Here is a 27,779-nt window from a genome sequence, read left to right on the forward strand (position 1 = left end):
TTTGCCAAGAAGAATGCCAGACATTAACTACCCCCCTCCAAAAAAACCCCCATCAAATCCACACGCTCCATTTAATCTCAGAAAGCTACAAGTGTTAAACCATTCTGTGTAGCTCTATAGGGTGAATAGAGGTCTCCCTAATATCTCTCAGCACCCTTAACAAACAAACTTTGCAGGGAAGCCATGACTGTGATATGATAACGCTTTAAAGGTATAGGGCAGATGGGCCCTTAGTTGTGTCCTAAGTATCCATAAACCTGCTGCTTAAGTGTCCATTGTTTGTTTGCATGGAAGAGAATGGGGAGAAAACCTGAACAAGTTGCCATGCCTCTGTGATCCCATGGGCCACTCCTACATGACTTACTAGCAGTTCTGGCAGGTCCAATGGGCATCAACTGTCATTGAATGATGCTGAGAATAGGAACTTAAATTGTATTAATAGTCTAGCTGTCAAGGGGAAATTTGCAATTCCCCCCAAAAATTGGGAATTTCTTATTGAGATCCATAGCCCCACTCAAAATTACCAGGGGGCTACATATCCAACTATATATTGTAAAATCTGTTGATGCTGCTTAACTTCCACTTCACATATTGTTCATATATATTTCGGGTCCAATTCAATCAATACGGAATTGCATGCTTAGAACATCACACTTTTGAAAATGCAGTGGTGTCTACCATGGGTGTAGCCAGGATTTATGTTGGGGGGGGGGCAAAACCGAGCTATCTGTGACATGATTGGTCAGTTAAGTATTTTTATTTATTTACTTGATTGAGGGAGGGCAGCTGTCCCCCACCCCTTTGTCTACCCACGGCACCTACTTTGTGTATTATTTTGTGTCACAAATGGATCATTACTTGTACATCTGGCATTCTCACATTCATTTAAAAAAACATAGCTGAAACACGTGAATTTGCACATTGACCCTGGAATGAAGAGATTCATAAATTCTTCCAGTAATATGTCTCTATGTGGTTAGTCATTATTTTCTATAATAGTGAAATATTTGGTGGCCACATGGTTTTTATACTAGGACAAACAGAAAATATAAAATATTGATATGGAAAAATGCTGTATATATGTCTATGTTTTTTGAAAGAAAAATATATATTCTGCGACTGTAAAGGTTTGGGGCTTGCAGTGTGCAGGCCTGTGGCAGTAGATCTTGGTGGCAAGGCTCTGTAGGGTGGGGAGAGAGACACGGTCGCTTTGAGAATTTACTAGGTGGGGCCTGGATCAGGTAAATTCTCTCTGATCTGGGTGACAGCAGAATCCAACTGAATGGAAGTTCCAGTCAGTTGGGAGTTAACCATCAATACGGGAAACAGTTGAGTTTAGTCAGTTGAGTTGAAGGGGAGAAAGAGAGTTGATGAGGAGGGGGTGACGAGTAGACCAAAGAAAAATAGAAGAAAAACTGAGGCATGGGTATTTATACCCATTGAATTATTATTTTCCTTTCTGGCGAAGATCAAGGGAAAGGAGCTGGTGACTGAGTTGGTCTGAGATGCTGATCTATGTTAAAAGTCTAACCAGAGGATGGTTACACAGGCAGGTTTTTTACAGTTGACTAAACTGTCCAAGCAAGCCAGAAATACAACCTTAGCGTAGAGACTTAGCGTAGAGAGGCAGATTGTATCCAATAGCAGGACTAATATTGGAGGTATTTGGCTAGGGTGGGAGGTATAAAGAATATTGCCTGAGGTAAAAGCTGCTTAGAGGCTGCTCTCTATTGAGTCCTCAGAAACTGTCAACTAGTGCCTTTGAGGTCCCCAATATACCGTAAGTGTCAGTATCCTGTTACATAACACAGTATCCTTTTAATAAACAAACGATCTTAATTTCAGGTTCATTCTGTCTATAGTGTAGGTGCCCATCTCACACCTAAGTTTTATATACATGCCATTAGGAGGTTTTGAAAGCCTTCTGAGGGAAACTGGTGGCAGCAGGAAATTAAATAAGCGCAGGTACCTAAACCTGTGTTTATAGAAAGTGCTGCTGAGAGAACTATATATTCTGGACTGGATATTTTACTGTTGTGTGTAGTACTGTAATTTTTTCCCTAAAGAGTCCTGAAATCATAAACCACTTAAAAATGTGGCTAGGACTGGTGTACAAGCCAAAATTGGGGGGGGGGATGAAGAGGTTTTAAAATTATTGCACATCTTATACATGCAATTCTGGAATATGGACAGATCTCCAGACTTGGCAACTATCAATATTTTGACACTGTGAACTATTATTACTTAAATTACTATATTATTTGTAGTGATTCAATTTTTTCTGTATATGGACACTGCAATTCCAATATTCTGTTGTACAAGTAATCAGTTGTGGATTTTCTAAAGTTTACTTGCTTTTTTATATTTCATATTTGTTTTAATTATTTACTTTGTGTTGTTGTTGTTGTTGTTGTTGTTGTTATTTCCTGCTCTTCCCCAGCAAACAAATTAGTAAAAAGAATAGAGTGGATCCGGAAAACACATCTCCAGTGCCAAAGAGGTGCTTTTATGAAGTTTCTTTATTTCATTAAAAAAAATTGCATCAAGAAGCTACTGAAAAAGGATTATTGTACATGCTCACATGAGACATTCTATAATGCTTATTATGGTTCTTAAATAGTAATGGACTTATACCATACGAAGAGATGTTAGAGAAGCATATAAGGAAGTATAAGAAAAGGAACAGTTCAGATGCAAAATTGACTCATGGTCTCCGCCTTCTACTGAAGCTCCTTCCGATGATTAATTTCCTGTAGTCTTTATGCTTATAAAGCAGAACAAGTGAGAAAAAGGCAGCCTGATGTTTTCAAGCTAAATATCAAATGCACAACAAAGAGCATTTTTAAAAAAGCTAATACATTTTGGCACTCTAAGAAATCAAGACAGTGACTGGAGAATGCCAGAAATCCATTTTTTCTTTGGTGTTTTGCTTTTCCTGAATCTCTCTATTTCCTGCTACTTTTATGAGCCAAATACTTTGCCAGACATTGGAAATGCAGAGTTTATTGAGGAATGTGTCAGAGTGCATAACAAATTCCGATCCAACGTGAATCCACCAGCTACCAACATGAAACGAATGGTAAGGGATGCTTCATTCTGTAGCTATGGAAAATGTGAACATTGCTTTATGTGTCCTGAAGATTTAAAATTACTTACTGGCAGGTGTTTTTAATTAAGGTATTAGATGCTACAGGTGTGTGCGTAACCCTAAATTATCACACTTCCTAATGAAACGTATGTTGTGTTTTATTAGCCATGGCCTCTAAAATTCTTTCGAATGCATTTCTGCATTTTTGTTTTTAACTGAAAGGGGTTTCTTAGGCACTTATTTCCTTTACTTGATTCCTACAAGCCAAATAGCACCAATGCTGCTTTCATAGCATCATCTGATGCAAACTATTGGAATTAAGGGGCTCAACCTGGGTAGCAAAGTCCAAATGAATACACTGGTGCCTTGCAAAACTGGTGCCTTTTTCATGATAATGTTTGGATTGATTTGGGACCTTGAAAAGCACACAGCACTAACTATGGGTAAATCCTGACAGGATAAGAATTCAATACCTTTATTAGGAACAGCTATGGATCAGAACAAAAAGTCATTGCTTTTGAGTTTTAAAGAACTCTAACACCACCACTATTATTTTTATTATTATTTTATTAATTAAGCTTATTGTTTGCCTTTTGTTGCCAATGCAACCCAAAGCAATGTACAGTACAAAAATAAATTATTCTTTAGAGAAAGGATTATGAGGAAATGCTACATTGTTGATAGTGGAAGGCTTGTCTTCATGCTTACAGTTTTAAGATTGTGATTCAAAACTTTGCAATGTGCCCCTTAGATGGAACTGTAGATGGCTTTAATGCATATTGAGATAACTATTGAAAATTATAAAATCTGCATTTATTTGGATTGCTCTCTAAGACAAATTGGATCTTACAGTTTCCTTTTAAGGTTACTACTGGACTAACCAGCACTAATTAGTGTCAATAGTCAAACTAGGATCCGCTCTGTTTTTATGCTTATGCTTCTACCAGCAATTTCCCCTAATTTTCTTTAAAACTTCAGGGATGGTGATCAGGCATATATCCAACTTCCTTTTGAAGGTCAAACTACACATTACATTAAACGGATGTTGGAATTTTATTTTATTTTTTAGTTAAATTGCTGCTGTGGGGAGAGATCAGGACAGTGTAGGGTAGCTAACCATTTCCTTCAAAAACAAAAGCCCCCAGCAGCTGTGAGCTATGGGAGAGAATCTGCTATTAACACAGAACATTATTTGTTCATTTACCTTACCCACCCTTCCCCATAAGATATTGGATGACTTCCAGCTTCCATGTCCATTGCCAACACAATTCCCCCACTCCTGCCTGCCCCACATAACCAACTCTGCAATAGCTCACTTGGTTAGCACCTGAGGAGAGCAAGGAATCATTAAGCAGCTAGCAGGTGCTCACTGTTTCCTATATTGGCCTTAATTTCAGTGTTGCCACTCCCTAGCTTGCAGAAGAGAGTGTGGGCTGAAGTATGGATGCATAAAGCCTAAACTAAATTAGAACTGTATGTAGCACTCTTATCATTTTTATTTCTAAGGTAAAGATTTTGTTTTAAATGAATATATAGTTCCTCTTTCAGGAAGCATTTAATGTTTGATGTTTCATTGTGTTCCATTATATTTTGTTGGAAGCTGCCGAGTGGCTGGGGAAACCCAGTTAGATGGGTGGGGTACAAGAAAGTTGGTGTTGGTGTTAGTTCACACTGTTGAATGAAGATGGCTAACTGTAGGTAAACTATTTTGACTTTCTGTTGAGAGTTGTGGAGATAATAAGGTAGTTTGGCTGTTTAACTGCCAGTTAAATTCTTTCAGAACAAGGATAGGTTTGGGAGCAAAGTTTCTGTCTTTATATACAGGCACAGTACATTCAAAACTGGTGGGCTCTAACTAGTCAGTCAGTGTATATTCTTCAGCCCATTAGACCATAGTCACAACCTGATTTGCGGGGACGCGCTGAAATTTGAAATGATTGGCTGGAAAGAGACCTTGTCTCTAAATAAAAGGGTTGTTTAAGACTTCAGTCATGCTTAGTCAGAGGAAACATGAAGAAGACGACAGACTATCAGTTGCAGGAAGAACTAGGAGCTGGAGGCAAGCAGGGGGCACTGGGGCTTAGAGGTTTGGGAAGTCTAAGAAAATCCAAGAGCAGAAATCCCTGCAGACCTCCTTGGATCCAACCATTGAAGAACATACGTCCCAAGAGGCAGCCTTCAAGAGAGTTCTATAGGCAAGTCAGTCAGATGCTGAATGCCTGAGGTAGCAGAGAGTGCTGGACCAGGATGAAGACTGCATCAGAAGTTTTGAGAAAAACCTAGAGGACTCTAGAGCCAGAGAGCTGCAAGTAAGGAGGTACTGGGCTTAGGGAAGGAAATATGAGGGCTCTGAGTCCTAGAGTCCTCCCACCTCCTTCCCAAAGCCTAGTTAGCGCTTTCCCAGCTTTGGGAAGGAGGCGTTAGGACCCTGCAAGAGACTTATACCTCCTTCCCAAAGCCTGGCGCCCCACTTAGCCGACTTTGAGAAGGCAGTGCAGGGGGTGAGGGGTGTCACTGCAACAAGGCAGTGTGTGGCCCACGGGTTCCATGTTGAAGTACTATTGTGGCCCACTTGGTATGAAAATTTGGACCATCCTGCTCTATAGGGAAGAGGTGGTAGACCTGAGTGAAGAGTGCAAGCCCTCAGTGCCTAGCTGTGTGTTACCTGGGTATGCATGGTTTAGGGGAATTGGCTATAAAGCTGGATGGAACTGAATCTCCCATCTTCCTTTTGAAACACAACAATAGCCTTATAGTGTAACAATTCTGATTTAAACAAAGAACAGTAGCAAAGTAAACTTCAACATGCAGTAACCATACAAGCTAATATCTGTTTATAACAGCAATTATTTAAAATTAAAGTGAAAATGAAGCAAATTATATTTTGAGTTGATACTGTGCTATTTTGTCCTACATTTATAGCTGCTGGGAGGTAAACGGGCATAAATTGGTACGTGGATATATGGTGGCAACAGTAAAAGGGTTAGAAAAATAAGTAAAAAATTATAACTTAAGAAAATAAAATCTAAAGGTGCAAGGTACCTTTAGATAACAAGTAGTGGAGGAGTGGGATCAGCACAGTATGGTGGCGGTGGTTTGCGATCTCCACCCATGCATTCAAGTTAACACAGAAGACTTAATTTTACAGTTATTTCCATGTTTTGGGGGAGGGGTGGTGACTAAATTTGTAAGAGCCTTAACTCTTCTAAATTTTGGGATTTTAAAAATTATATTGTAAATGAAAGCATTTGTCTTTTCTGTAGAGCTGGGACCACAAACTAGCAGAGACTGCCAAAGGCTGGGCAAAGAGGTGCCTATTTCAACATAATTCTGACATCAAAATACCAGGGAAGGTACACCCCAACTTCACAACAGCTGGAGAAAATATTTGGACTGGCTCCTTTCAGATTTTTAATGTGACTTCGGCCCTCACTGATTGGTACAATGAAGTCGTGCATTACGACTATGATACCAGATACTGCAGTGATGTATGTGGACATTACACTCAGGTAAGCCAATGCTTACATCTTGACAGCTGATGTAGTATGATTTCTAACATGTGCTGTGAGTCAGAAAATCTCTGCTTCGGATTTTGCCCATCTAAATCTCAAGGTTTTTCCACTGAAACATCAATAGTGTTCTGATTATTTTCTGGTCAGAGGGAAAGCAGCACTGAAATCTTAGTTGCACACACTTAATTGCAGAGAAAGAAGTAGTTTAGTTTACAGTTCCGACTCTGAAAGGGGGGGAGGGAGCCCTCTGAAAGGGGGGAGGGAGCCCCTTAATCTGCTTTGCTTTGAAAAACAAAGCAGCTGGGTAAGTTAGCTGTTACTCTAGATCAGAGGTTTTCAACCTTTTTGAGTTCACTGCTCCTTGACCAACTACATTCTTTCTGCGGCACCCCTGTGGGGCTCAGGAGCCCAGTTATGTCACACCTAGCCTGCAGAACTGGCAGCCTCTCACCCCCCCTTTTTTTTTGAACATGCTCCCTTTTGAACAGCCTCCTCTCGTTCAGAGTCCTCTGGGCAGCCGCAGCTGCTGCCCCTGGTCTCTGAACTGCCCTCCCTCAAAGAGAGGTGCCTCCTCACACTGCCCACAGGGGTCTGGGACTTCATGTCTGTTCCCAACAGCAAGGGCTGGCGGATTGGCTGGCTGGGCTCCCTTGCCCGCTTGCTTGCTTGCTTGCTTACACCAAGGCCGCCTCAGCTCCTGGCAACCAGCACTTGAGACACCATTCGCCTGGGGAGCTGCTGCAACAAATAGCTGTGCAAGCCTTTGGGAGGCAGAGTTGAGAGGGGGCATCAGAGAGGGGAGGGAACGAGAAGGCCAGTGTTGCCTGCAGCACCGCTGACCAATTAAGGCACCCCAGGGTGCCATGGCACACTGCTCTAGGTAAAGGTAAAGGTACCCCTGCCCGTACGGGCCAGTCGTGTCCGACTCTGGGGTTGCGCGCCCATCTTGCTTAAGAGGCCGGGGGCCAGCGCTGTCCGAAGACACTTCCGGGTCACGTGGCCAGCGTGACAAGCTGCATCTGGTGAGCCAGTGCAGGACACGGAAACGCCGTTTACCTTCCCGCTAGTAAGCGGTCCCTATTTATCTACTTGCACCCGGGGGTGCTTTCGAACTGCTAGGTTGGCAGGCGCTGGGACCGAGCAACGGGAGCGCACCCCGCCGCGGGGATTCAAACCGCCGACCTGACGATCGGCAAGTCCTAGGCGCTGAGGTTTTACCCACAGCGCCACCCGCTTAATACTAAATAATCTTCATAATCTTAATACTAATAATCTTCACAATCTACCCATTTAATTTCAGATGGTTTGGGCAACAACATACAAAGTTGGTTGTGCTGTTCTCTTCTGTCGTCAAGTAACAGGCTTTACGTCGAATGCTGCACATTTCATTTGTAACTATGGGCCTAGGTAAGTGTCAAGGAAGATTGAGTTACCGCAAGGGGTATGTGGTGGAGTTGGAGAGGGTCAGTTGAGAAGCACAGTTGGACAATTAGAGGAGCTTAATGGGATTAGGCAGAGGAGAGGAGGTTGGTTGTTCTGTTCATTAAAGGTTGATGGTCCGTATAGTAAACAGAGGAAAGTCAAGTATGGTAGGATAGTAGACAGAATTGATGATGATGATTTATTTTATTTATAAAATCACAGCTTGTGCTTCTCTTGCTTGCTTTTTTAAAATTATGAATGATTTGTTCTGGTCTGAAGAATTCTAAGAAAAATACCGGTATATCTCATCCCTTGTGTTAGCTTTGATATGCAGAGTACACCAAACAGCAGGAGAATAATGTGGTGGCAGCTGTTTATTTTGCTTAAGGCTGCAGGGAGTCTGGACCCAGTGATCTTGAGCGCTCAGGGCATGGTACGGAACTCCTGCAACATTACAGGGAGCTTTTTGATTTATAATTAATGCAAGAAGTTTTCTTGTGAAGGAAATACTCTTGCATCTTCCAGAATCAAGAAGCTGGCAACTCTGGGTTAAGGCCAGCAAGTCCTTTCTGACCATGGTAAGAATTAAAGTTCAGTTTCAAGATGAACAGCATATCCAGCAATAGACCTATTCTGGCGAATGTAGACATAGTCTTCATTACACATATACACTGATTTCATCCATAATAATAATTATTTTATTATTTATACCCAGCCCGTCTGGATGGGTTTCCTCAGTCACTCTGCGAGGCTTCCAGCATATATAAAAGCGTAATTAAAGGTCAAACATTTTAAAAAATCCTGATACAGGGCTGCCTTCAGATGTCTTCTAAAAGTTGGGAGGGCATCCCACAGGGAGGGTGCCACTGCCAAGAAGAGTAGTTTACTGTAAAGCTCTCTACACAGGACTGCTTTAAATACAATGTTATTTGAAGACACCATTACCAGGATGTTGGAGGAGCAAGGCAGCATGTAACACACAAATCACATGGGTTACCAGTTTCTATCCAGGCTTAAAGTGAATATGTTAACCCCATAGAGCTCTGAATTGTTCAAGATCAGGTTATCTTAAGAACCGATGCTGCACATATGAACCATTCTAAGCCTGCTCTCTGGTCCATCATAAAATAGTTACTGATCCCTGGGTGGGGGATATATTTTTCAATGCTAATACAGGTAGGTGGAATAGCTGGGGACAGAAAGTTCCAGGAGAGGAAGGGTCAATGGAAGTTGGTCCTAGACAGGATGATGGAGGTGGCCTGTCTCTACCATTTGTTGTTTAGTCGTGTCCAACTCCTCGTGACCCCATGGACCAGAGCTCTGTCTTCCACTGCCTCCCGCAGTTTGGTCAAACTCAAGTTGGTAGCTTTGAGAACACTGTCCAACCATCTTGTCCTCTGTCGTCCCCTTCTCCTTGTGCCTTGTGTTTCTACCATACTCCTTATGAATATGGTGAGGAAGGGAGGCAAAACGTTCCTGAAGACTGGAGTTCAAGACTCTCACAAACTATTTACCATTGTAAGCAGTGGCCTGGCTCAGTGTGCTATAAATACCAGAGCTTTTGTGTAATATTGCAGATTATCACTCTCTGGCATTCCTTAAACCAGTAATGGGGGAAACCCATGCTCTTTCTGATATTGTTGGACTACAGCTTCCATCAGTGGCTATACTGGCTGGGGCTGTTGGGAGTAGAAAGAACATCTGGAGGGCCACAGCTTCCTCATTCCTACCTTAAACAATAAGAAATGGTATGCATTCATTAAACACGGGAGGTTTGCAGTAAACAGATTCTAGTGTACAGTATTGGTATAAAAACAACACATGGTATTGTTTAGATGCCTAGGAACATTATGTTCAGGCAATGTAGGTAAGATTCTGATAGCCTGTGCTTTGGTTTGAGAGTTCATTAGAGACAAATATTTCCCCAAAACATCTTAATTAAAACAAGTTGACATGGAAACAAACGTATTCCATTGTACATTAAGAACATTAATATTTATTTAGTTTGCTAATTCCCAGTCTCCAGGTTTCAGCAAATGTAAATACATAAACAAAAGGGGGAAATAGAACTCAACAGAAAATCATTAAATGTTAAAATCTTGCCCTTTCTCTTTTTGTTTCCCTAGCCTCGTACATTGATTGCCCTACCTGGTCTCAAATTAAATCTCCAAATGTATGGTTCCTATCTTAAATTGGAGGAGAGGGTTTGAATTCCCAGTTAATCATTGGGATGGCTAGACCAGTATCAGCACTATCAATATAAAACAATTCCTTTCAGCTATTGCATGACAAATGCATCACCTCTCGGTTTATGTTAATTTTCAAAATGTATGAGTTAAATGAGTGTGTAGAAGAAAGGGATCATGATACATCAGTACCTTGGGTAGAGTTGAAAGCTCGTGTGCCACTTTCAGCAGTTGTCGAATAGAAAACAGCAAGAATCCAAACTCTTGTTTAACCTATCATTAAACTCAGGCACATAGCTGGGAATTGATACTTGATGAGTGTAGTAGGTTCAGTCTTGATTTCGAAAAGGTGGCTGCATCACCAGTTTAATGCCCTGAAATGTCCCTTCTTATGTCTGGCTGAGAAACTATCTAATTATTCCTACTCTCTATTATTAAGAATTTATACAGACAGCAAGCAGTTTGAATGTAACTGGAATAAGAATCTTTAAATCACATTCTGTACCCCCCTCTTTCCACAAAGTGATCTGACAAAGCTGTTCTTTTACAGTGGCAATTTTCCAACATGGCCATACAAAAGAGGAACACCCTGCAGCGAGTGTGACGAAGAACCGTGTGTAGACAAACTATGTGGTAAGTGAAAATGAATTCGACTTGCATGGCGAAAACAAAGTGTGATGATCGATTGAACATTTGTTACAAGGTATTATATTTAGAACTTGCCATAGTAGATTCCTCTCCTAGTTCTAATGTTAAGTCCCACCTCCTCTTGGAAAAATAGGGACATCCTACGTCACACCATTATAGCCAGAGATGGCTGTAAATATTCAAGGTCCTGAAGCTGGAAATGTAAAGTTTGTAGGAGAAGCTCATATGAGAACAGATGACTTAAGCTCATTACTGTCTATTGGATCATGTGGAGGTGATACTTTATAAAAGTTCAGTGTGGAGCAGACAATCAGCACACATTTTCAGGCTTTTTTTCAGTGGTGGTATGTCTGTTGTGGAACTCCACCCCTTCACAATGGACCACAAAGCAAATTTATGGTGAAGTATCTATTTGCTTGGAAGGAAGTATAATCCTGGGGAGTGCTCTTATGTCCATTTTTGTGCCTGTACAATGGTTTTTAATTGCAATTATGTAGTTGGTTGTGTGTTGCCACCTGCCACCAATAATTGCTGTACTTGTAGCAGCTTTGCAAAGTAGTGCTGGAACTGGGCTGTTAGTGTACAGCTTTGTTCATACTGAAGTTTCTCCATGCAGAATATTCACATGGGGAAAAAGTTCCCCATTATTTTAGGTGAGCTAGAACATAGTGAAAGCTGGAACCTCTTTGCTAGTTTTCCAGCAGCAGCCAATATCCAGCCAGATACATTCCACAATGCACCCTGTAGTGAGAAATGTGGTTTCTAGAAAGTGATTTGTTTTTCAGAGACAACATATGTATAACCCCCAGTCTATAAGATCTTGATAGAATTTAGGCTACACCAGATTAAATGTTGTTTCAGATATCTAGACAGCTGTGAATGCAGACTCCCTTGCAAATCTGATGCATGCTGTAGAATTAGATACATGCAGAAAACGAATTAGTTGACTAATATTTTCAGCACACTCCAGGGACTTTTGACTTTGTAGAGGCACGGAAGATGCATTTGCTCTACACATGGAAGAACCAGGGGGGAGGGGGTCACAGATTTATTTCATAAACAGCAGGCTGCCTAGGGTCCTAGAATGAAGACCATGAACTTTGGCTTTTTACATAGACCCCAAGAACTTTTGTCAGCTTTAGAATGATTCATAATTTACAAGCCTAATAATCGAGGAAGTTTCAAACTTGAACTACTCTTAATGTCTTTTTACTTTTATTTATAGGTAAAGTCCAGGAGGAGTCGATTTCTGACCAGGATGAATCAATTCGTAGCCAGAAGGAGTCAATTTGTGACCAGTACTGTATCACCATTCTAATACTGAGACCATCTTTTGCTTTAGGGACTTTAGCAGCAGTTTTCTTTGTAAAGCAACGTTATCCCACAATATTTTTTTATGAATAAACTAGCAATGGAGATAAAGAGCTGGTGGATTAAGCATAGTCAGCTGGTATATGGCATTAACGATTAAATGTCAAGTCCAAAGTCTGCTTTAGAGCAGGCTGCAGGACACCACACTGGCTATCCCTGCCTGTTTTGTTTAAAAATTGATAGCAGAAAACAATGCACCCTTTTAGTTCATGGTTCAAAAGTGATGTCTGTTTCTGGGGTGGGTTATTTCTTTACTTACCTGATTTTAATGCATTTGTTATGTGTTCATGTACATCAATAAAGCATAACAGGGAGGCATAATTTATGACATCTTGACCATAATATTAATAAAATGTATTATTTTAAAAATGAGCAGTGATTATGTAAATTGATGGAAGGGTCTAAAATGTAAATAAGTACTTGGGGAAAATAAGATTTAACATTTTCTCAGACTCTGCCTTCTTTTCATAAGTCACACATCACAATACCACAAATAAATACCAAGTACAGGTGTGCAGGTAGCTGGATAGAGTGGGCATGCAAACAAGTCTTGCTTTGCTATCCTCACAACTACTGCATCCCCACCCCAAATTCCTCTGTTACAGAGGGTAGGCCTGCAAGAGATATGAATACTCTATGCCATAAGGGAGACCTGATAAAACAGGACTTGTGACTGCACAGATTCAACAAAACCAAGTAGAAGCCCCCTGGCAGACTTTCCCCACAAAGGTCAGGGATTGAAAGGTGTGCAACACGTATAAGGCTGTGGTAAGTGTTTCCATTCATTCTGACAAATGACACCACAATATACTGTACAAAATAATATCTGGTAATATTGTGTATGCTAAAAACCTTCATACCAAAAACTTTCAATGCAAAGAACAAGCTGCCAATTTTACTTTCTGCAAACCTTGAAATCACTGAGGGGGTTTTCCAGGCCACAGAGAAAGCAAAATTTGCAAGTAGTTTGATGTGCACTATGACAATGCATCTAGTCAGTTATAAATCTGCAGTTTATGAAAACTTCCTCCAGGGGAAAAAATGGAGCACTACAACCTTAAGGAAAGATCATTTCTTTTTCTTTGCATCTGCTGCAATTTTTAACTTTACTTCTTCCTCTGGAAGTGCTCCCAACTTCTTCTTCTTTGCCTTTTTAACCTTTTCTTTAATAGCTTGGATATCAATTTTTGTTTCAGCCGAAGCTACATAAAAAAAAGATAAAATATGGGTTATGTATTTGTAGGTAAACAAATTGGACCCAATGTATATTCAAAACTTTTACACACATCCACTGAACCAAGTAACATGACATCAAGTTGTGCTTAGCAAACAACTGTCCTGATTCACATGTCATGATCGGCTAGAGTGAATTACCATGACCATGTGAATGTACTGCCTCCCAGAGAAGAGATTGCACCAACTTTGCTCCTCCTCAGGCTCTTTTAGGGCAGCACAGGATGGCAGTTAAGCAAAGATTTGGGTTTAGTGTGTCATCGGAACCTGTGATGGTGGTTAAAGGCTCTCTTCCTTAACCACAGGACTAACTTTGACTACAGTGTTGACCCTGTGTGTTGCAGCTGTGAAAAGCAATTTACATTAGCAGTCATTAAGAAAGGGATTAAAAAAATACAACTGCCAATACAGTGCCGTTAAACAAATATATAGTGCAACTGCATCTGAAATATTGTGAACAGTTCTGGTCCTCTCACCTCAAAATTATATTGTAGCGCTGGAAAAGGTTCAAAAATAAGCAACCAAAATGATCAAGTAATTTGAAGCAACTCCCCAGAACTATGGCACTACTTGTTTCTTGCTGTTATCCTTCATTAATGTTAAAGCCATCAATGACTACTAGCCATACTGGCTATTTTTCCCTCCCCTGGCGGTAGCAAAACTGTATGCTTCCATGCACAAGCTGCTGGGAATCACAAGTGGGACAGGCAGCATGGATGCAGCACTCAGGGTGGGCTCATGGCCTTGCAGCAGGCCTGTTTGGCCTCTGTGAGAACAGGATGCTAGATGAGATGAGCCTTTGGTGTGATACATCACTAACCAGAAACATAATTCTTCACTTTTCTCTTCCTCAGAAGACTTGTTACTATGTCAACATAGAAGACCAATGTTAATTCATTACACAGCAAGGCCAAAATAATTTCCCTTCATCATGTCAATACTGAAAAGAGAACTCAATTATAAAAGGTCTTGTTTTTTACAACAAATAATAGTTTGAACTCATCTTACCTTTCTTTGGTTTTACAACTGTTTTTTCCTTGGGTGGAATAAAAGCTTTGTTTCTCTCTTCTTGCCTCCGACTGATTGCTTCTGCTTGTTTTGCCTAAGTTTAAAAAGGTCATACATTTCAGACAGAGCACATACAATTAACATGCATATTTTAAAACAACTTCAAAAGACACCAGAGTGGCCATACCTTTATCTCCTCTACCCTCTTACGCTTCTTTTGACTTTCTTTCAAGAAATATTCACCACTTGCCAATTCCTTATCAATCTGTAAAAATAAAAATTATGATTAGCATGTTCCATACTGAATATTTTTTTAAAAAAAACTATAAAATAATAATCAGAAAGCATTTTTTTAAAAAATTCATTAAATCTGTATTCTTTCCTTTCTCCCAAAAGTACATATTGAAATGAAGCTCCAGCAAATTCTACAAAATTGGCAGTGTTTAACCAAGGTTTTATGTATGAGCACACAATACACAAAGGATCATAAATGGATTAAGTACTACCATAACTTAGACTGCAGTTCTAATACCCATATACTGTACAGTACTATGAATAAAATCCACTTAACTCAATGGGACTTATTTCTGAGTGAAGCATGCAGAGTCAAGCAATCAGCAAATTTCTTTTGTATGGCAAATAATTTTATATGAATGGTCGTGTGAGTTTTAAAACTGAATGGTAGCTTAAACTGTTTTACTTAAACTGTTTAATAAAAACTAAAATGTCTTTATAAATAATACTAAATAGTATTTAATCACCAACACCAAATAAATATGCAATTGTGCAGTCATTTGTACATATGAGGAAACATTAAACACTACAACTCACTAAACCCATCAACAGTGACCATGGAAATTTCAGCAGGGGGTTAACTTAAGCAACCCCTGCTGAAATTTCCCGTTACATGACTATTAAGAATGCAGAAGCCCTGTTTTCCTTTCTCAACTGCCCACCCTAAAGCCAGCATAATTTTCACTCACACCTAAGTGAAACAAAATAAATTCAAAACAGCCTGTATACATTTGCTATCGTTCTGGTAGGAAATTGTCAACTGCTTTACAGAGCAATCCAAACCCCTGATCCACCAAACTAGAGGTGGTATTGAGTGAAGCAGAAGAGTTATGTCTGCCTCTGTCAGCAAGAAGCAGCCCTGGTTCCTAAGCTGCTTCAGCTTCCAGCAAACTATAGCAAGGGGCTTCATTTAGGCTGGTTTGCTGTGACAACCTAGAGCTGGCACAGGAAACATACAGACTTTTTCAAGCCCCTGGCTGGCACATGCAGTGGAGCTCTAGATGCTGTGAACACTGCACAGCTCTGTCAAGTGTTAGGACTGCAACACTTTTTATATAGATTGCAGATAGCATTCTACTCTTCTGACTATTAATTCTTATTTGCCACTGCCTTGAGATTTCCTTTGTTGGGACAGAAAGGCAGGCAAATTCCCTTTTAAATGTATATTGGGATTCCTTGACATGCAATCAATTTAATTCAAACTCATCAATGTTCTGCAGTAAAAATCAAGTGAGATGTAACAGACCTGACTCTCTGGTTGTGGAGGTGGGAAGGGAGTATATTCCTTCTTGACATTTTTCTTCTGTGGTTCTTTCCGTTTGTTTAAATTCTTGTGTTTGAATTTAGGCAAAAACCGTTCCCAGTTCTGCAATCGTAATTCGGGGTCTTTTGACAATTCCCTTTTAATCATCAGAGTCTTCAATCACATTAAAACAACAACAAATTAGAACATAATATTTGCTCTGCTCCATTTAAAAAAAATACATTAAGAGACACAGGGAAAGCGAGGTTATAGCAGATAAAAACGCAACATAATTTAATTATAGCAGATAACTTAAGGTATCAAATGGGAGAATGATCAGATTTATAAACTAAGTAATCAAGCCTAATTATGCCATGTTCTTTTCATGTTTTTCAATATGACCAATGATAAAAGAATTTTGTTATAGGAGGATGTTTAAAAGCACCTCAAATGAAAATTGTTAGAATAAAGAGGAAAGAATGATAAATATATTTTATACAATAAAGAAAATTGTACTTACCTTGATGTTGTATATGGGATGAATATTCTTCATTGTATCAAGAACAACTTTCCTAACCTAGATTTTTTAAAAAGAATGCCAATGGAGTAGTAGTTTTAATGGCTAAACTGCTTAATTTATAAACCACTGTATTTTAAAAGCTAATACTAAGAACAAGCCTATTTCAATAAGCAATGTTTATTTAATTAGTCTTATATTTAATTGATCTTTTCAGAACCATTCACTAAGTTTCGGAAGAAGCAGACTGACAAACTGATCCTTTAGTTTACACAAAAGCTTGCATGCTATGGACAATTTAAGCCAGGCTTCCTCAACCACGGCCCTCCAGATGTTTTGAGACTACAATTCCCATCATCCCTGACCACTGGTCCTGGTAGCTAGGGATCTTGGGAATTGTAGGCCAAAAACATCTGGAGGGCCGAGGTTGAGGAAGCCTGCTTTAAGCAATAGTAAGATTTTTGGTACTTGTACCCTGAAGCAATACTGCACCCATGTAAGGAAATTCGTGTGTAGCAAAAACTTTGTCATCATGTTTTCCACTTGTCCTAGTGCACTTCCACTACTTTGCAGCTTGCATGGATGCAAATACTTGGTGCTTAAAGCACTTTTTGTAGAATACAGGGTGAGCCTTTTGAAAGAGGCCCCGTGGAACATGTGTACTCTGTATCCACGGGGCATCTTTTAAAGGACTTGCCCTGTACAAAAGGACCACAGAACTTAGCTGCACGATAAAAGTTCTATGCCAGCGGCCAACAGTGTAATAACAAAGTGAATTCCTTGAACAAAAACTGAACATTTAAATAAGGTATAATTAACAGATTTTTTTCGGGGGGGGGGGGGTAAATGCATGGAACTTCTAAAACATTATTTCCTGTGGAAAAGAGATCTTACCTCTTTTAAGCCATTAAAAGGTCCAAGAGCTGAAACGGTATTTCCCTGAACCATGATGTAGCAGCTTGTTAGCAGTTCCAGGGCCTATGTCAGAAAAAGATATGGGAAATATTTCAGGACTCAAATGATGTAAGCAGCTTTCTTAACAAACGCTAAGGCTTCAGTCTTAAATTCACGCACAGGAAGTAAACCCCACTGCACAGACTTTGACTTATTTCTAAGTAAACATACATATGATTGATCAGTAAGTATGTAAGACCAACCTTGAGAGTAGATCCATTGGGACCAATAAGTCTTTGTCTTCTTTTTATAAATCTTTCTCTGTTTCTGACCAAGGACCCAATTTTAATGATGTCACATGCAACGTCATCTTCAAGGATACGTACAGCCTAAATGGAACAGCAGAGACAGTTAAACAGACACAAATATAGGCAGAAAGATATTTAATATCACTTCACTCTGAGAAACTATTCTGCAAAATGATTCTATATTCAAGTTAGACTGCCACTTCCACTGAATGACTATTCTAATAAATCCAGGATATCTATCAGATTATTAATTCACAGATTTGTGGGGGGGTTTTCCTGACAATATTAATTGACAATTTAATAGAGATGTAGCAATGGCAGACCACAATTATTTTATCACTGAACAAACCTGCTCAAATGGAACACTTCTTGCTAAAAGCTTTATTAAGTCTCTGGCTCTGATGATTATATATGGGTCAAAGGTCTTCTTTGTTGTGCTGACAGTCATGCTTCCTTCTATTAAGTCTAAAGCTGCGTTGATGTGCTGTAAGACAAAGATGGAAGTAACAGGCTATATAGAAACTTTACTGTTTAACAGCCTCAGAGTTTTAAATTGAAAAACAAATTTTACAGTCAGAATATATATGAATACCAAACGATCAAAAAAGAATGTTATTTCGATGATTTTCATGACATAGGAATTGTAAAGAAAATGTATTTTTTAAATTAACAGGACTTTCAGGACTGGTTTCATGCTCCAGTAGGAAGATCATTGGTCTTGTTACTGCTGTTCCTCCTTGCTTTTGCAGCTTATTTACCTACTCTCTCTGAGTGAAAGAACAAAGAGAGGAGCAAAGAAGAACAGTAATCTGCACATGGCTTATCCTCTCCCTCTGAAAAGAGGCCAGAATGGGCCCAGAGAGGCAGCCAAATGAACTTGCAACAATGAGGAGGAAGTGGACACATGCAGATAAAAAATCCCATTGAGAACATATTGGCCAAAGGACCCTCCAAACAAAATGTGCAACCAGCATTAAGGATTCCCCAATAATTATTCCTGCTAACTGCAAAAATGTCCATTAACATCACATAGATCTCATGTTACTTCAAACATCTGCTGCAGAGACACATGTGATTTATTTCCAATGGATCTTGCAGGCTGCTCCAACTTCTAAACAGTAGCTAGATGCTCACAGAGTAATGTAAAATGCTGTGAAAACAGTCATTTATTATTTTAAGTAGCTCGAAACCTGTGCCCATTTCCATTCATGGAAGCAGAAATAAGAACACAACCTGGGCCATCAGCAATCTAGACTCTTAAGTAGATAGTTAACACACTCCGTTTAAGAATAGAAATTATTCTTACATGTTCCGTCAAAGTTTTCTGCACCAGTGGCCAGCATTCTTTCAGATAAGCTTCTCTGTATTTTGGGAACAGAGTGGCAAAGCTGCTTTCTTCCAGGAGACCTCTAGGATTATCTTCTCTTGCAAATGCTGGCTCTTTCCACCCATCAGGAACAGTGAGAAGTTCAGAATCGTCCACTGCTAGCAATAAAGAAGCATATTAGTTTTCCCTAAATGAAAAAGTGGGAAGGGTGTAATGCAGGAGAGACCAAGGAAGGTGCAGTACAACAGCTGTAAAAAAAAAAAAAATCAGGGTACAAAAATGCCCTGCAATATTCCAAACCACAACCTTAAAGAAACATATGCAACTTGGCTTCTAGGAAATCATTCCCACGCGAAACATTACTATTACAAGTTAGTTCACACTCGTGTTACCCGTCTCGGCCTCAATTTAGTCCTCTACCCACCGGGCACCACTTTTCTGCATGCCAGGAAAGCTCACACCACCAGAAAATAGCGCAATCTCTATGTGTTTCCCAAGAAGGAGACATCAGATGTCAAAGAAATAAACAACTACCTGACGTTTAGAAGACATCTGAAGGCAGCCTTGTTTGGCGAAGCTTTTAATGACTGATGTTTTAATGTATTTTTAATCTTTTGTTGAAAGCTGCCCAGAGTGGCTGGGGAAACCCAGCCAGATGGGTGGGGTATAAAAAATATATATTATTATTATTATTGAAAAACACAAACAAGAAGTTGCCAGTTTTTTAAATACTCATTCCTAATCCTTCTTCCCTCTCCCCCAAAGGAAACAAGGCACTTAACAACAACAAAAGCAGCCAAGCTGTGCCAAGACCAAGGCGGGTTTCACGGGGGTCTATAGAAGACGAAGCGACCAAAACAGACCCAAGCCTCGAAAAGGCGCCGCACGTGGCGGGAGGAACCCGCGTGAAACGCCTTCGCGTGGGGTGGGGATATGACGTCACCTTTGCTCGCTTTCTTGGCCTTGGGGGTCCTCCCCCCCGCGGCTCCCTCCCCACTCTCAGCCTCCTTGGGGGTCGCCATGATCCCCCTCGCTCCACCCGGCAAACGCTCCACACGGGCGACCCGGAAGCGCAGCGCGAAGGAGGAAGAGCGCGATGCCTCCTGGGAGCCGCCATCTTGCCTCTAGGATTTGTCATGTAGAGATAGGAAAATAGAGAACAGGCTGAAAGCTTGACGGAACCAAAGAGCGAAAAGCCGCCACAGGTTTTCTAGGACTATCGTGCCGTTGCGCCAACTCATCCCATAGCCAGATGGTTGTTGTTTTAAAAAAGCACTTTACTCTGCGTTGGAAGTGGAAACCTCATTCTATTTTTAGGATTGAGATGGGGCGCACCTCTTGACTTTCCACCTCTATGGCCTCTTACTGCTCCTAGCCCCGCCCAGCAGCCATGCTTTCTGGGCTTTGCAGTTTTCAGCATTAGCTCCTGGACGCATATAAACCGCGGTGCACGCGGGTTTCTTTTTTGTGTGTGTTGCCGCTGCCAAGGCAACCCGCAACAGATTCAGAGCGCGATTTCAGAACTTTGCACGCTCGTTTTACCAAAAGATATAGGTCTCCCCTAAAATGTATTACCTCTTAAAAATCTCCTCCTTTGATACCGACTCTCAGGATCAGACCATTGCACCAAGTCATGCATAGTGATTAGACATCATAGGAGCAAACTCCTAGGGGGCCCCCATAAAATATTTGGGGCCCCCCCAAAAGTTGCCATTCACATAGTATGCGTACGCCACATCTTGTGATCGATTATGTGGGGCAGGGTTTACCTCCCCCTCCCCAATATTTTATTCAAGTCAGCACCCCTGTTAGAAATGCAGCATGCATGAACTCAAAAGCAATTCATACTGAAATGGCAGTCTGAAACCCGATAGTCGTTTACAACGGAATAAATTCGTTTGAACTCAGTGGCAATCAGTTACAGGTAAATATGCAGCGGAACACAGTACTTTTATCCCTAACGTCAAAGCAGGCACTGAAACTTTGATGTACCCCCTCCCCGCCCCACAAAAGGAAAGGATTGTACTGATACATATATTCAATACATGTAGCTACTGTTTGTATTTCTCACTAATGTTACATTTTACATACACATCTGTACTGCTAGCATATTTTACTTCATCAAAGCCCAAGATTTACCATGCATGTCCCACAACAATAAAAAGAATGTGATCTCTTTCCAAACGTGGAAATAAATCTTACTGAGTAATAGTTTGGGCAATCATTTGAGGTCAGTTTCAGCAAGCGAGGACCTAAACTTTTAAAGAACTCCATGTTCTCAGACTAGAATTCACTGTTCATTTGGTGAAAATTTACTTAGCAAAAATGCCTTCAACTCACAACGCAAATCCAAGCCTTAGTTATTCAAATCCTCTGGTTACAACCAGACTTTTTAGTGTCTTTTTAGGTAGCCAACTACCTATATGACACTTTAGTACTCCTATTTGTAAAAAAGAAAGAAAAAAGAATGTGGTTATTCAAATATTCAGGACATCTTTATTCCTCAAAAAGGATTTTTTTTGGCAGTCATGTGCACATATGGATGTGGATATAAAAGGTTTGGGGGAGTGACTCAGGAGCTTGCTCTCAGCTTCCGTTAGAATGACTTTTCAATGAGAAGCACTTTACATCTGCAAATTTCCATTTTCATTCCACCCTTCTTTCCTTAGGCTAAGGGTGGCATACATTGAGTGAATGATCCATAGTATCCCTACAACATGCCTAAGAGAGGTACGTGAGGCTGAGAAACTCTGATTTCCCCAAAGTCACCTGGAGCAGAGATTCAAACACCGGCCTTCTCAGTCCAATACTCTAGCAACTATACAGCAATTGCTCTCTTACTGCAATTCTCAGTCTAAGAATAAAGGAAATAAAAATAATAATAAAAGAAATTCCAATTAAGATTTCCCTATGTTCTGTATTTCATAAGTTCTAACCATTCAAGGCGGGAGTTGGATAAATGCAGTGATAGTATCTGTACATGAATAGTCCACTCAGTACATATTGGAACAGAAATACCTAGAGTTGAAAGTCCAACCCCCTGCAATGCAGGAATATGCAGCTGTCCTCTAAGGGGATCAAACCGGCATCCTTGGCATTATCAGCAACATGCTCTAACCAACTGAGCTATCTGGGCAGTCTTGTTTCCTCGAGAAGGACAACATGGGGGGTGGGGGTGGGAATGCGTCTATAAATGCTACACTAAATCGCTTTCAAACAATCACAAAGCCAGCTTCTCAGTAACCTTATGATCGAACCATAATGAAATGCCATATGCAAATGAGCATATTATGCAAACCTCATGAAGCTTCTCTGAGTCTCAGATGGTGAGCCCTTGGATTCCTGGTTGGGTGGGGGGAGGGATTTAGTAGGTCATCAGTTTGAACTGAGCTAGCAACATGACCTTCTCCTTGAAGCATGACCAGTACCAGCCACTGCAACTTTTTCCAACCTTGAAACTCAGCGGCAGCAAGACAGATAGAGTGGTGAAGCTATGAGTGCAGTTCCTTGTTCTATTGCTTTCCTTTTCGTGTGGCACTTTACTGTACCACTTATTATATACCCCCGAGAAATTTACATTTCTCTCCTTGCTAAGAGACATTATGATTATTTCACACATAGCCAGTCTTCTGGAAATAGGGCCTTTAATGTCCCAGGTGATCGGATTGCTTTCGTTCGTTACACTGTCCTGTAAAATTCAATTACTTGGAGCCTGAGAGAGATGCTTTTGTCTGGCACGCTTCGGTTGTGTGCCCTGTATAGATTATCTTCACCATTACAATTGCCTAGTGCCCAATGAATCATATAGAAGCTTTCATAGCTTTGTAATTGAGAAAAGGTTACAACTCCACTATATTAGATTCAACTATAACCTAGAGGGTTTTTAAAGAACACACATGAATATTCAATTTGATCCGTGAAGTACAAAATATGCTGATCTTGCTGATAGTTTTGGTGGCGAGTTCTTGTATGCATGCCAAGCAGGTATTCCGTCTCATCCCCCCCCCCCCCCCGCATATAAAACAGGAAGAATCCTTGAAGTCTGTTGGAAAGCAAGTCAGCAACATGCCCTCTTAAAAATTGCTGGGGCCCTTTGCAAAAAGATATTGTTGCACACCACACCTCTGAGCACTGCAAGATTCCAGGGGTGCCAGGTGCTTACCCAGGGTTCGTGTTTCCTTCGGAATGAGGGACAGCAGAGACTGTGGTGTCTTTATGATATTTGGTTTGTTCACACATATATACAACCTGAACGATGGAGGAGCTCACAGCATTAACACCCCAAGGGGGCCTTGCTTCCCCCATAGCTGCAGCCTTGGATTCCAACAGAAATCAGGCATCACTCTGCCTCTCTAGCTTTGCAGCCTGGTGCTTCCTGCATCTAGCTTCTAGCTCACATCCCTCAACTTTTCTCCTGGCCTTTATCTTTCTAATTGCCAGTGAGTTGAGGGAGAGGGCCCATCCCTTTGTCCTCTGGCGCTGAGCCACTTCCTTTGTTTTCTTAATGGCCCATTACCTAGACTATCACCTCATTGGGTAGCTAGCCAGGTATTCCAGGAATATATAGTTTACCCTGCCTCCAAATTCATAACAATATATTGCAAATAAATGTTCATCAATTAATATGGGGGTGGTGCGGTGGGACATGCCACACTGCATTCCCACATTCTGATGATTTACAATATTAGTAAACCACTCTTAAATTGAACGTTTGAAATATTAATTCATAATAATAATTCACAATAAAATCAGATTGTATATAAAAAAAACATACCATATGGCCCCCAAGCTGTGGCAGCAACAAAGAGAATTTATCCAGTCCTTCAGGTTTTCCTGCTGCCTCTACTGCTCTGAACTCATTACATCAAAGATTTCCCACTGATTAAAAATGTCCACAGTTAATTGGCAATCACTTCCAGAAACTGATACCTTAACCCTTCCTTCTCACACAGAACATTCCTCTTTCAGAATGTGAGCAAAATATGAGGCTTTTCAAATATGAGCAAAAATAAACCAAAAGCAAATGAAGTGTGATTTTAGAGCTATTGCTTTTATTCATAGGAATGAATTAAAGCTTACTCTGAGAAGCTTGACTGAACAGTTGGACTTTAGTTCAAATATACATTTATAGGATTGCACTGAGTCTCATACTACTGCCAGATTCCTGACAGAGTGTGATAGTCCTATAATAATGTTAGACTGTATATTAAGGGACCCCTGACCATTAGGTCCAGTCGTGACCGACTCTGGGGTTGCGGCACTCATCTCGCTTTATTGGCCAAGGGAGCCGGCGTACAGCTTCTGGGTCATGTGGCCAGCATGACTAAGCCACTTCTGGCGAACCAGAGCAGCACACGGAAATGCCGTTTACCTTCCCGCTGGAGTGGTACTTATTTATCTACTTGCACTTTTACATGCTTTCAAACTGCCAGGTTGGCAGGAGCAGGGACCGAGCAACGGGAGCTAACCCGTCGCGGGGATTCGAACCACCAACTTTCTGATCGGCAAGTCCTAGCTCTGTGGTTTAACCCACAGTGCCACCCGTGTCCCTAGACTGCATATTATTGCATGTTAAATAATGATAATAAGGTACATTTATAATCTGGTGATGTTGAGAACAGGGCATTCTATAGTTAAAGAGGGTTAGTGCAGCAAATACTCAGCAACCCAGGGAACATGTGAGAAGATGTGGGATGCAAAGGGAGAGTTTAATGGGTCAGGAAGGATTTGGGACTGTTTCATTTGCAGTTCCTTCTTCTTGCATGACCTTGTCCTGAAACCACAAAATGCTCTGAAAAGATAAGGCATAGTCTGTACTGAGAAATTAAACAACCGGTATAGGAAAACAAACACTGATAACAGTCTCCTTTTCTGACACCGACTATTTAATTTCCCAATGCGAACTGAGTATTGTAGGCAAATGTGTAGTGTGTGCAGGTAAAACTCTGCTAACATCTCTTGGAACAACTGTCTTTTGGAAAGCCAAAACAAAAACAAAAAACCCCGCACACATAAAGTTGGTGCAGATGAGAATTGATTTTAACAGTCTTGTATGTGCAAAGTGGAAGAGACAAAGGGTGGGAGAAGAGAGGAATGTCTTGTAACAACAGAGGGCTTTAAAAAAAAATCCCTACCACTAGGTGGGAGTCGTTTCCATTTATTTGAAGCTGGGTTAGTAGTTGTTCTTTTCCTTTCATTATGACTTCTGTACTTTTTGCAGTTTGATGATTTTTGTTTGGCTTGCAAGAGAGTCAGGAGGAGAAGATGACTGCTGGTTAAACCTGCCACTAATCTAAAAGAGTTAAGTAACATAATCAGCTAGACAGCAATTCTGAAACCCTCTAATAAATGCTAAACTCTGGTTGTCTATAGCATCCTCCTCTGATAGTAATTAAATTTCCCTATTGCCGTAAGATTTACCCAGTCAATGAAAAAGTTTACTGATTGAAATTAAAAACACATACACACATATTTGTTTGTGCACACCCACATACACACAAAACTCAAACACTGGGTAGACATAAAATCATTTACACAACTAGTAATGTTTAACTTTAAAATGCACACTCAGAAAATGACAATAAACACCACAGATGCATTTATCAACTCCTCTCCCAAGCCAAATATGAACTCTCACCTCTCATTTTTTTAAGGATATTTGAGTCACAGAAATCACTTCATATTTGTTTCAGACCAGATTCCAGAGAAGCACAGCACTTGGGAGTGCCTGAAATGGTGCTTTCAATTGTACCAAAACAGCAGAAAGGGTGCAGGGACACAGAGGGACACAGAGGTGTCAGTGTTGCTGTTTTGCCCAACATTGATAACCAAAAATAATGCCACACAAAGACAATTTGAAAGCCAGCATGTGGAAATCCCCCAAAATCTCGTGCTCTCTACAGTGCTTCTCCCCTTGACTTTTATCTCTGGTTTATTCCCCCCCCCCCTTTACACTCTAAATGTCCAGAAGCTTTTAAAATAGATTGGTTTAAATGTATACTATGTACTTCTGTATTATTTCTATCACATTCCTAATTCCCAAATACTTTGCTTGCCTTCCAGTGCTCCATGAAATTAGCCACAATGATTCTAAGATACCTTGTGTGGTAATAATTCCAAAAGACAACAGCAGCATATTTCCCCCATCCAGCCATTAAATAAAAATTGAAACACACATTTATTATTTCTACACAGGGGCTAATGATTGTTCGGACTTTAATAACTTAAGCAGTAAGTGATTCACTCTTTCTAGATTGTTATTACTCCCCAGTACATGTTTTGCACCTTGATCGATAGCACAGAATTGACCGGCTGTTATTATCTTCTAATCATGTAATTTATAGATTTGAAATATGTTCAAATTGCCCTAACTGTGCTTGACTGTTATTGTTTACTTTAAAGTACCGTAGACGAAGGGAGGAAGTAATAACATCTGCCACCTTTTTCTGCTCTGTTCTTCTGTATTCTGTTTCTGTGCAGCAGGCAGAAGTTCAACAAGTGTGGCTTTCCGCAAGATAGCAAGTGGAGATGGAAAGCCCCCCTGTTGCATTTCTCCCTGCCACCCACCTGTTATGACACAGCAGTCTGCCAAAGGTTGCCATCAAAGGAAGACACCCCTACCTGAATAATTCATAGCTACTACACAAAGTGTGAAAGCATCGCTGTCTTGTTTCCTTTATTACAACATTATGGCAGAATAAATAGCTCCCATCGACAGTGAAAGCGAATTCCATAACTCCAGCACCAATACTCCTTACACATCTTCGCTATTCAAGAGGCAGGAAATAACTTGCATAAAATATTATACCTCGTACTATACAAACTGCTAGTTTCACCACTCATTGAATACATTTGGCAGCTGGTTCTTATTTTCTGACTTCAATGAGCCAAGAAAACAACAGCTGTTCATTAAGCAGAGGACATTTTAGAAGTATGTATATTATATTCTGTAAGTAGCTAAAGGGGCATCTTCTGAAGGATTTCAGGGAACAGATTAGATTTATCAGGTTGCTTTTACATTAGGTCATGATAGTTAATTCGGTTAGTTCAAGATCAGTATTACCCAATTATTTTGTAAATATGGCCAATTATTTTCGTGTAAAGTTATGATTTCCCCCTTGCTGTTCTAGAGAGGAGGAGATGGTTTTTCACACAGTGGTCTGGTTCACATGCTACGCTATCTCAAACCATGGCACTGCAAACATGCCGACTCCTGGAGAGGAGATTGTACCCTGCTCTTAAGAAGTGGTGGCAGTGGCGGACTTGGAGTTTTCACAGTCCAGCAGTGCCAAAAATCAGCACCCTGTGCCTCTCATCTTCCATTGTTGCCCTCTCAGCTCAGTGCCCAGTGCAGGCAAACTGGTTGTGCTCCCTCTGGTAGAGGTCAATACCAGCACTTTGAGGCCAGAAATGGGACCAAGAGGAAAGCACAAATGACAAAGCACTGACACAATTTCAACACCCAGTACCAGTTAGTCTATTCTGAGTCATAACTGTAAAGAAGTTTCCAAACCGTTTTAAAAGGCCTTCTCATGCATAGTGCGCTTGTCTAAATGTGTACAATATCTGTACATCAACAATGTACACAGATCCTTTTCTTTGCATTGTTCCTTTTCCCATTAAGGCAAGTTGGGCACCACCAACTGAACATTTCCTTTAAAACCACAGAAGCAGACATTGAAATAAGTAGCCTTGCCAAATCATTAGTTACCAGACAGCGAAGGCATCT

General features: G+C 40.5%; 2 protein-coding genes across 5 annotated transcripts; one reads left to right on the forward strand and one right to left on the reverse strand.

The window, feature by feature from the left end:
* The first annotated feature begins 82 nt into the window (after nt 1-82).
* On the forward strand, nt 83-12,599 carry LOC114605039 (glioma pathogenesis-related protein 1-like). Of its 3 annotated transcripts, XM_077934736.1 has the most exons (7): nt 83-1,549; nt 2,441-2,500; nt 2,621-3,079; nt 6,352-6,597; nt 7,901-8,007; nt 10,759-10,841; nt 12,082-12,599. In XM_077934736.1, exons 3-7 carry the CDS (start codon nt 2,897-2,899, stop codon nt 12,258-12,260), a joined length of 798 nt encoding a protein of 265 aa, XP_077790862.1. In that variant the 5' UTR covers nt 83-1,549; nt 2,441-2,500; nt 2,621-2,896; the 3' UTR covers nt 12,261-12,599. The 3 variants fall into 3 exon arrangements, with proteins under 3 accessions (XP_077790862.1, XP_077790861.1, XP_077790863.1); XM_077934735.1 differs by having other exon boundaries at nt 2,441-3,079; XM_077934737.1 differs by lacking the exon at nt 2,441-2,500.
* A 436-nt stretch (nt 12,600-13,035) lies between these two features.
* KRR1 (KRR1 small subunit processome component) lies at nt 13,036-20,144 on the reverse strand. Of its 2 annotated transcripts, XM_028745779.2 has the most exons (10): nt 19,995-20,144; nt 19,031-19,209; nt 18,074-18,208; nt 17,680-17,805; nt 17,417-17,500; nt 16,526-16,582; nt 16,009-16,179; nt 14,656-14,733; nt 14,469-14,562; nt 13,036-13,429 (listed from the first exon to the last, which is right to left on the reverse strand). In XM_028745779.2, exons 1-10 carry the CDS (start codon nt 20,071-20,073, stop codon nt 13,296-13,298), a joined length of 1,137 nt encoding a protein of 378 aa, XP_028601612.2. In that variant the 5' UTR covers nt 20,074-20,144; the 3' UTR covers nt 13,036-13,295. The 2 variants fall into 2 exon arrangements, with proteins under 2 accessions (XP_028601612.2, XP_028601614.2); XM_028745781.2 differs by lacking the exon at nt 16,526-16,582.
* Between the last annotated feature and the right edge of the window lie 7,635 nt (nt 20,145-27,779).

Source organism: Podarcis muralis, chromosome 10 (genome assembly GCF_964188315.1).
Source record: "Podarcis muralis chromosome 10, rPodMur119.hap1.1, whole genome shotgun sequence".
NCBI lineage: Eukaryota > Metazoa > Chordata > Lepidosauria > Squamata > Lacertidae > Podarcis > Podarcis muralis.

Bases quoted from the DNA above. Each gene is read 5' to 3' on its own strand.
- LOC114605039 (XM_077934735.1), top strand. From the start codon at position 2,897: ATGCCAGAAATCCATTTTTTCTTTGGTGTTTTGCTTTTCCTGAATCTC. The intron at 6,598-7,900 runs GTAAGCCAATGC...ATTTAATTTCAG, and splicing joins TATGTGGACATTACACTCAG to ATGGTTTGGGCAACAACATA. The intron at 10,842-12,081 runs GTAAGTGAAAAT...TTTTATTTATAG, and splicing joins GTGTGTAGACAAACTATGTG to GTAAAGTCCAGGAGGAGTCG.
- KRR1 (XM_028745779.2), bottom strand. From the start codon at position 20,073: ATGGCGACCCCCAAGGAGGCTGAGAGTGGGGAGGGAGCCGCGGGGGGG. The intron at 17,806-18,073 runs GTTTGTTCAGTG...TGTTCCATTTAG, and splicing joins GAAGTGTTCCATTTGAGCAG to GCTGTACGTATCCTTGAAGA. The intron at 14,734-16,008 runs GTCTGTTACATC...TTATTTTTACAG, and splicing joins CTCCACAACCAGAGAGTCAG to ATTGATAAGGAATTGGCAAG.